This window comes from Eucalyptus grandis, chromosome 4 (genome assembly GCF_016545825.1).
Source record: "Eucalyptus grandis isolate ANBG69807.140 chromosome 4, ASM1654582v1, whole genome shotgun sequence".
NCBI classification, from domain to species: Eukaryota; Viridiplantae; Streptophyta; class Magnoliopsida; order Myrtales; family Myrtaceae; genus Eucalyptus; species Eucalyptus grandis.
The window spans coordinates 21,732,709-21,742,759 of NC_052615.1; the positions used below are offsets into that span (position 1 = coordinate 21,732,709).

Here is a 10,051-nt window from a genome sequence, read left to right on the forward strand (position 1 = left end):
CTCTACGACCATTGCGCAGAGGTCATCGCAATGAGATCATGCAACCCTATTGACCTTCGCACGGAGGTTGCAATGCATCGAGTCGTGCAATTGTTCGACAAGGGTTGCCGCTACTCAGATCTTGTGATCTAGGTCACCGCAGAGGTCGCTGGGGCTATGCAATCTAGTGATGGCAACGACCGCGCGATGGTTGTGGCAAACCTTGCCACGTCGCAATCTTCATGCGAAAGTCGCCAAGGCCACACAATGTGGGTTGCCGCTATCTCTACACGATGGTTGCAATGACCCAGATTGTGATCTCGATCATAGCGACCGTTGCCAGAGGGTCACGCAACCCTCACCGAACCCCCTGCTCTTTGTCGGCAACTTGCCTACTCCTTTCCGGTGCCCTTGGCCCTTGGCTGGCCAACTTTTCTTTTCTTTTCATTTTTTCAACAACAAAAGTCTTTTTAAATATAATTTCTCCAAACATTATTTTACTTAAAGGTACTTCATAATGGTCTTTTACGATATGATTTACCAAACTCTTTTAACTCAACAGCTTTTGCATTTCCCCAAAAGCCTTCCCAAACACGCCCTAAGTTGGCCACAAAGGATCGAGTCTTATCATGATATGGCCATTTGAAGCCTCGAAGATAACAACTTTACCCAAACACAATAAATGACACTAAAAGTTTAGGATTTGTGCTGTCAATAAACAACATGGATTGTACTCTAGGACGCTCCGTTTCTTTTTCTTTTCAAGGATGAGAGGACGCCTCGAGATTTCATCAAGGAGTACTTGACATTCTTAATGAATTTGTGCATTTCCTCCGATCACTTTCATCCTTTCAAGTCTTCACGGTTTCTACATTTTGTACTTACCTTCATACCACGTGGAAAAGACTAATCATTCTCTTTAAGTTCATAATGCAGGATACCCAGCAACTTTTGTTAGCGCACTATCGATAACGGAAACTCCACTTTCTGATACAACCACAGCGGTGCAACTGCAATTCCAATGACAGCAAAAGAAAGGAACTTACATCAGCTCAGCTCAACAAGCACAAATAAAATTTCAAATAAGGTTTTACACTACTAATAGTAAATATAACGAATTCCGAGATATTTTCCCTCTAAAGATTACATCCACAGTCAACTCAAGCTTTCTAATTGTGTGAAAGTGATGAGAATCTTGACTCTCACGCCATAACAAGCTACAAATTGTGCTAAGAGATGGTTTAATATTAACAAGATCATATATCAATGCTATCGAGATAAGTTGTGGATATGAATAGGAATATATAATTTGCAACCTTTCATTTGATCTTACAAGCTGAAATTCGCCATAATCATTCGATAAGATAAGATCTTATAACCTTTCATTTGATCTTTAGCAAGAGCAGACTACACTAAGGATTGCTGGCACATAAACATTGATAACATGACACACTACCTATGACAGAACCAATTCTCACTACCGATGGTGTTACTCTGGTTTCCAAAATCCGAATGTGAGGTAGTGATCCATAATCACATTTATGGACCACCAAATACCACTCCCAGATGCTGCTCAAGAATATTTAGTTTAACGACATAAAATCCAGCACCCAAGTCTATTGCTTTAAAAATCTACCCTCTCTAAACACAACAGATGCTAGCATACCACTTTTTTGGAACTACGGTATGAGATATAGGATCTCAGAAATTAAAGAAGTTCAAGGAATTACTCAAGAGTTCTCTTGAGAAATTCTTTGCCAAGCAATATCATTTGTTCCTGAATATGGTCCAAAATTATAATCAGCAGATGAAGTTGTCGTGCCATATCTACAAGGATCATTTAGTGGACAGCCAAGTCTCAATTACAAGTCCATATAATTAGTATTGCACATGTGATGTTCTCCACCACATACCATCAGGTGATGGCAAAGAGGAATAGCAAAATAACTGCAGGCCAGAATCTAAGAGAGAAAAACTAAAGGAATCTTTTAAGTAATCGTTTGCTGATATCAACTGTCAAATTTTCGCAAGACAGTCCACTGAAGAATATCTAATATATAAGTAACAGGGACATTGATCTTGAAAAGGAACAAAGTAGATTATTATCAAGGAAAGAAAAGACGGGAATAGCAGTATCATTGCCCTTCTTTCAAAATTCAGCAGTCTCATGCTCAAAATAATTCCTATAAAGATGAGGTGACAAGTAACTTTGACTTTTGTATGATGAAGAAACTATTCCTCATTGTATATGCACGAGGAAAAGCTATTAAGGTGATTACTTTAGGAAAACTAAAACCCTGAAGTATTATCTCAGATCATTTGACATGAAGTCCTAAATGCTCTTTATATTTATGTGGTCTCCCTCCACCTATTAGCTTAAGCTTTGTAATAGGCTTTTCTAATATGGAATTAGAGCTTATTTGATCCTTTTCGCGAATGCATGTAGTCAAAATTTCACCTGCACGTGCTGCTCGTAATTCGGCTTGCATGTGAGGGCGGTGTTGAAGTATTATCCCACATTACTTGACTTGGGGTCCTAAATGCTCTTTATATTCATGTGGTCTCCCTACATCTATTAGTTTTAGCTTTTGGATTTGACTTTTCAACAAAAACATAGCTGGCACCGCACCACTCTATCACCATCAGCACCTCCACCACCATCGGCATGGACAATTAAACGTGGGGAAATGACAGTGGAGGTGGCAATGGCAGTGCAATTATGATAACAATGATGGAAGAGTGGTTGAGGTGGCAGCCTATTTGTTTCTCTAGAACATGAAAATAATTTTTCATTTGTTCTCAATTTTATCTACTCTAATATTTTAACATAAACAAATTAAATACTCAAATCCTAATTTACAATCTAAATTAAACAGTTATGTCGATTAGACTGCCATTCAAATCTACTGCCGATTAGAATATGCCAATTAGAATATCCCTGAAAGAATCCTGCATTTAAAAACAATAAAAATTGGTTTTCTTTTTAACCCCGAAAATTGTATAAGAACATTCTGAGATGTGCTCTATGAAGAAGTCTTTCCTTGAATGGATGAAAGGATTTCCTACATTTCTTGTTTCTGAACAAAGGGTTTATGATCCAATTCATCAAAGGTTAATATTGCGAAAGATGTTTGTTCAGATGTTAATGAAGTTCGCCACTTTTTAAACATCCATGACGTGTGTATTATACACACACAAGGACACTTATTGAGGAAGCTTTTTGAGATAGAGCTAACTGGAAGACCAAAAAAGCCCTCCTGCACTCAAGCAGCACGGCATAAATGGTTGTCAAGTCAAGCATCAAATCATTGTGACTCGAGAGTCGTATCTTGCTATTTGTTATTGACTAAGAAGCATGCTTCTGCAACACCTCCAAGAATGACCAAACAAATTTCCTTCCATGCAAATCAAAGAAATGCACCAAAAGAATGATATTTAACTCACGGAAACTTGGATACGATCCCATGGTCCACCACTCTATCTACTCTGTCAAGGCTCTCGGCTACTTGAGCTACAATTACACTAAAGAGAAGTCATGCACATTATCATTAATCAAAAAGGAAAATAAGAGGAGCAAATCATGTTTAAGCATCATACCGAGGTTTGCAATTGGAGATGTGAATATGACATCAAGAACATTATGGCCATCCTTGGTAACTACTGGAAAATCTCCACCGAATGGATCAGCATGTCCTATAGATGGTCTTCTCCAGACCTTCGACAGAAGAGAAAATTAATCATACAAATCATAGTAACAGAAATCTGCTACAAAGAAAAACTCCCAAGGCGCTTCATCAGCAGTTGTTACGAAACCACAGTAAAAAATCGTTATACCCAAAAAGTGAGTGCCAAATTATATTTTGCTGACACCACAGTCATGACATGGCAAGTTAACAAGTATTATTATAATCGACCAAAAAAAATAAAAAACAAGTATTATTATATTAAAGAGACGAGAGTTCATAACTGTAATTGAATTTAAAGGATAAGCAATCCCATATTCTATGCTGTTATCTAACTAACAAACCTTAAAATAAAAGCAACATTTAAGTTCTGACGGATCAAAGTTGTAGGGAAATTAAATGTTTAATCTCTAATCAGCTTTAAGTTCTTAGAATAAAGTCCAGAACAGTCCCTATTATTTTACATTTTATCAAAAACCAAACCTCTGCATCTCCCAGAAACAAATCATCGAGCTCCTCAGCAATCTCCATCCAATTGAGCTGGCAATAGAATCTTTACTTCACTATCATGCGGTTGAGCACTTTAACATATGTAGATGACATGTATATGCGTAGCTGCTTACAGATTGAACTAAGACTGGCACAGAACCATCTAGAGCACCTTTATATTTGTTCTCTGTGATGATAAATACAATTCTCTTGGCTGCATTAAGTACAAACTGCAAAAAACAAAATAATAACCCAGTCGGCTCACAGTTAGAAGGAAGAAAGAGCATACAATTCCATTATAGAGGGATAGACTAGTAAGGCTCATCTTATGGCATCTAAACAGGACTCACTTTCTCTTGGATTATTGACTCTCCGCCTTCCAATTTTCGGCGGCCAATAACAGCTATAAGTGTGTCTTCTTCTATGATATCAGCATCATCAAAGGCGAAGTCAATCTACCAAAATCCATGTAAATACAATATTAAAGCGAAAGAGATAGAGGTACTTGGGCATAACCTAGAGCATCAACTCAAAATATGAAGAGGATAAGTAATGCAACTAATTGGATAAAACAAGTTACCATCAACTAATTCTGTGGTTTTTCCTCAGCATGTTAACTTGCAATAAAACAAGTAGGAAAACACAACAGGCGACCATGCAATGGATTATTATTTAATGCTTTGCTGCAAGACTGTTAAGCTGCAAATAGCAAGTCAATGGACTCAATCCTTGACTGACTCGATTCATGCAAAACTGCAGCCCAGGAACATCCTCAGGTGGGATCATTATGGAAAATTAATCTTTTGATGTAAAATTCATGCAGCTGAACATATATCCATGGTAACAATTCTACTGTCAACTTAAATCCTGCCGTTCCAAGAAACATTTACCAAATTTCCAAAACACGTCTGTCACAAAAGAAAGAAAACGACTGTCACAGACACGGGGAAATTGATTATGAATTAGTCATTTGTGCACACCTGAGAACATCCTTGGTAGTCATCCAAAGGAATTCCTGATTTTGCTGCTTCACTTGCGCTTGTAACAGACCTACATAAGACTTTTAAGGAAGAATGAGAAAATGGACCAGGAAAAAGATTATGTATGATTTGACCCTGAAACTTAAGTTGCTTCCTGCCTCTAACCCAGGAATTATTACCATATGCAAGTATCCTCGCAGAAAATATTCAGCAAACAGTATTTAGTTGATAATTTTATTTAAGCCTGTTAGATCAGTGAAAATGAGAATTTATTTCAGAATTAAAAATAGTGAAATGTCATGCTTATATTCCATCGCTATAAAGAGGCTTTCCTTCTGGGATTCCAAATGCTATAGAATTCATTTAAAATGAAAGTAATGAAAAAAATAAAAAAGTTACCATCAACTTATTTAAATCAGGTATCCTTTTTGAACTGTTCATGCTGCCGAAAAAAATTATGGAACCTAAATAAATACAAAAACAGAAAATTTAGAAAACTTACAGGACATAATATTAGCTCTTGATTTTGAATTCCGGCACTCCTCTCTATTAGTTATTCTATTTACTCTGATATCTATTAAAATCTACATCTACTCTACATGTAAGGCCAACCTCATACTGTGGAAAGTGTACTAAGAACACTAGATATTTGACTAACATAATGATGCTTCTGCAATATACATTTATTGAGAGACACATGTGAATTGTGTTAAAAAAAGTCTTGTAGTTGAAAATTAGTGTGTTTTGCAGCAACTAATAATCATAATTTGCTGATAACTCATTGGTTAAGTTTTTTAATGAAAGTGGATCTAACTGGATTTGTTGATTGCTCAGATTTGGGCTTCCTCTTAGCTTTCTTCCTACCTTAAGTACCAGAATTCTGCTATGCGCTCCCAACAAATAGTATCAAAAGGATGGTTGATTATTGTGTCCCCAAGGTGTAACAGTATTCTAGAATAGACAAGGAATCCTATGGATCTTCACAATTGCCAAGAGTAGTTTGCGATGACAGTCCAGTTTGGGAGAAAATGATGGGTGAAAGGTGCGTATGCATTGAATGACCATGATTGGAGATTTAGATGGAGACATCTCGATGGCAGAAGATTATATGAATTAAAGGGAGCAAACTAACACTGAACTCACGTGAAGGAGGAATTATTGAGATGCATGTGTAAACAATCCCCACACATAAAGGTAATAGCTTTCGCCACTCACTCCCAACATCCTTGACAATGATTTTCTAGTTCTTATGTTGCACACCTACACGTCTGATCTTCACTATCAACTTCAGTCCCTAACGGCAAACAAAATCTTCATTATATCTGTCCAAAATTGGTACTCAAACTTTCCATGTTAGTTGTATCTCAAATTGTCAATCTTCAATTTCGCAATTGAAACAATAGTCCGAAACTAGAAGTATACCAGATAGGCGGAGAGAAGGGCTTGAGGCTGGCGAGGGGTGCCAGTGATGTTGGGTCAGTGGCACCACACAGCGCCCCAGTGGAGTCAAACCATACCCCCGTTGCACTCTCTCATATTAGGGTTAGTTTTTTTAAGATAAAAAGATTTGGCTTTTTTTTTTTTTTTTTTTTTTGGTTTTTATGGGTTTTGTTTCTTTTCTGAACTCCGAATTTTTTTACGTAAGCCACATTAGCACTATGCCAGCACCAATATATGTTTCATAGTATTAACTAAATGCCATGTTGGATTCCGGCATGCTACACCAAAATTTATGAGGCAATCACTCAAAGGACTTGGCTGCACAAGATCGAAAACACAGGACTTGATTGCACATTTGACTAAACATTTAAGATTTTTTGTACAATTTTCCTTTTGCTGAATGACCTTAGTTTGTGAGCAAGGAAGAAAGGTTTGATGAACAAGTTGATGAGATTAAATAAGTTTTAGGATTAAATCATAACTTATACATTTGGTTTTGTCAGTAGAAGCTATTTGACATGGTAGATTTTTAATTGGAACGTATTTACCATCTTAAGCAGAAATTTGACAACTGAATTGAAAAATAAATGAGTAAATTTGACCTACCAGATTATGTAGAAGACACTAGACAAATCATGACCGACCAGGTTATGTAGAAATAAATAGTCTCGCAGAATCACAAAAGAGTAGGTCTGTCAATGAACAATTGTCAACCATATGGTCGGCCCTCATGAATAGACAGTACACATTTGCTCCCCGGCAACCGACCATCCTTGGCATGTTCTCTACCAGTGCAAATAAATGTAACAAAAGTGTCTGATTGATATGAGATGCAAGATTTAATAACCTAATCAAGAAACACAAACAGGATGGAGCTGATACACTGAAATAACTGATTTCTAATCCAAGACTGAGAAGAAGGCCTTGGCCTTGCAGTTGCAAGGGTAAGAAGAACTCACGTGGGTACCCCTACAATATCTTCCAAAGTGCCTGCACGGAGTTGCTGACCAAGATATTTTATGGCCATGCAAGAAGCGTTACCAGATCCTAGCCCAACCACCATTCCACTCTTAATGTATCTGTCAACCTGGAAGTGAAATGTCAATGAAAAATTCCTGACATAAAAATGAAAGGGCACCAGTCGAAGAGGTGTCAGTCATATACGACTATAAAAGTAGCCCAAATTACTTGCATTACATTTGTTCACAACTCATTCAATCAAAACAGCCAATGGAAGAACTCCTAGTTTCACGTTATATTGAAGAGGTGACAGTATAGGATATCAAGAAAGGACTCAGTAACTGCAGTCAAGGATGATGACAATTGGAACTGGAATGAACTTCTCTGGGCTAAAGGCAAATTCCGTTATAATGTTGGATGTTATTTGTGAAAGTGGTGAGTTTGAGTACAGTCACATGCATATTGGATGCAAAGAACATGTGTTAAAATGACAATTTATCAAGATTCCACCTGGCTTTATTTATGCATCATCAATCCTGTCCTTCACAGTTGTTACTGATGAAGCAGCTACTGGTATCTCCAGACCAAGTTGAAGCTAGACGCTGCTTTTACCTAAGGGGATGTTAAATAGGGCATCTAAAAGTAGGCTTTCACAGGGTCTAGATTGGCAACAGAAGAGGTAGAGCAGCAGTGTCTCATCTTCTGATCACTAATGAAACAATAATGTGAGGCAAAAGTTGAGCATCTATCAGTCTTTGCTCTTCGTTGTTATGTCCATAAGTAGAATCTTGTTAAAACATCACATGAGATGGGAATTATTGTTGAATGGATTCATCCTGCTCATTCAGCAACTCCAGTAGGTGGGGAGGAGGGTTTCTTGTCTATTAGCCCAAAGGAGACGGCTAGCTTTGCATGTTCGGAGCTCATTCGAAAGAATGGTGAGACAAATGAAAAAGCTCCCAGCACAATGGACTTTTGAGAGATCCCACTTACTTTTCATTAAGAAAGTCTCATGAGCAGCTGACAGCCTTGAATTTCTAGGAGACTAAAAGAATTCATAACATCATGTAGGGGAGTCATATCAGCAAATTATGGATAGTAATTCAGCCGAGAGAAGTCAGCACATGGTCTATGATTGTAGAAAGGCATTCATCGAATTGGAATTGGTTTTTAGATAATATTCACTTTATGGTTGGTATTTAAAGTTATGCCAACATGCAGTGACTGCCTCAAATTTAAGTTTTTAGGACAGTTTTCACTCAGTATGACCAAAGGCATCTGATCGTGGCTTTGTGACAACATAATTGCTGCAGCACATATAAGTATGTGCTCCCTTCGATGAAAACTTCTTGTCAATCACAGAAACCAACTGACTACACACAATTATTCGGCAAGAGCCCACTTGCAATATGCATGATCAGGCGCCCTTCATGACAGGGGTATTGACACTGATATCATTCGCCTTTCCAACTCAGTTACAGCTGATTAAAGTCTCCTGGCAGATGGGGGCTGATCCGAAACTACTACACTACAAGCAATTGCAAAACCCATGAAAAGAGAGGAGCGCTAGTGGCTAATAGATCTACTATGAGCAAATTCTGTGATCAAGGAACGGAGCTGTTTGTCTGGATCAAGCACACAACATAAGTTTGGTTACCCATACAATTAAGTTCAAAGGATTCGGTATCTAGGCCAACCACCCAGGCTTAACTCATATCTTACATACACTAAAGTTAGAAAGATATATAATTAGAACTGCTCTATCTTCTTGACATCTCCAATGCACAAGAAAGGTTGTGTTGATATTAGTCTTGGGTTAATATGACAAAATGTAAAGCTTCTAGCTATGTCTCTCTAGGAGCCAAAACTGTACAGTTCCACCTACCGCCAATACTTGAGCAACAAATGGGCCGAGGCTTGAATCAATCACCACCAAATTCTCTTGTTCTTGAATGAGAAAATAAATCAAGGGCAAAGAAATTTTACGGGCATGCATCTTGTTCGCCAACACTCCTGTACAACTAAAAGAACCAGAAAGAAAAAACGAGGAATGGCGTCGAAAGACGGGGAAGGAATCGTTACGGTGTACTTGGCTGCACGGAGCAGAGGTGGTGCATCAATGTCGGATGGGGCGGAGCATCGGACGGCTCTGGGCGGAGGAGCTCTCGCTCGGCCGCTGCTGCTTGTGAAGGAGAGAGAGGATCGACATGGCGGTGCTAGCGATGCTGTTGATGCCACCATTTTTGCCCCGCCTCCGTCTCCGTCTCGAGCTACTCGCTTCTGGCGAGTAAACTTTTCATGCTTGTTGCAATGGGATAACGGGGGACCCACTTCTGTTTTGTCTACGTTCACACATCAAAGAGGCCTTTTCTATCATTTTTTGGGGAACGTTACTTCCACCGCCATTAGCTAAAACGCTCCTTTTATTATTTCTTTTTTTAATAAATTGACCAACAAAACTGCTTTTATTCTTTCTCCATCATCAGATAAATACATTATTACACCCAATAAAATATCATC

General features: G+C 38.2%; 1 protein-coding gene across 3 annotated transcripts; it reads right to left on the reverse strand.

The window, feature by feature from the left end:
- Positions 1-609: 609 nt before the first annotated feature.
- On the reverse strand, positions 610-9,834 carry LOC104441239 (probable ribose-5-phosphate isomerase 4, chloroplastic). 3 transcript variants are annotated; one of them, XM_010054276.3, is made up of 9 exons: positions 9,614-9,830; positions 7,531-7,658; positions 5,132-5,201; positions 4,502-4,606; positions 4,286-4,381; positions 4,146-4,202; positions 3,577-3,694; positions 3,424-3,490; positions 610-989 (listed from the first exon to the last, which is right to left on the reverse strand). In XM_010054276.3, the coding sequence occupies exons 1-9, from the start codon at positions 9,770-9,772 to the stop codon at positions 905-907; spliced, it is 885 nt and encodes a 294-aa protein (XP_010052578.2). In that variant the 5' UTR covers positions 9,773-9,830; the 3' UTR covers positions 610-904. The 3 variants fall into 3 exon arrangements, 2 of the variants coding, with proteins under 2 accessions (XP_010052578.2, XP_010052579.1); XR_724884.3 differs by having other exon boundaries at positions 926-989; positions 3,424-3,501; positions 9,614-9,834; XM_010054277.3 differs by lacking the exon at positions 4,146-4,202.
- Between the last annotated feature and the right edge of the window lie 217 nt (positions 9,835-10,051).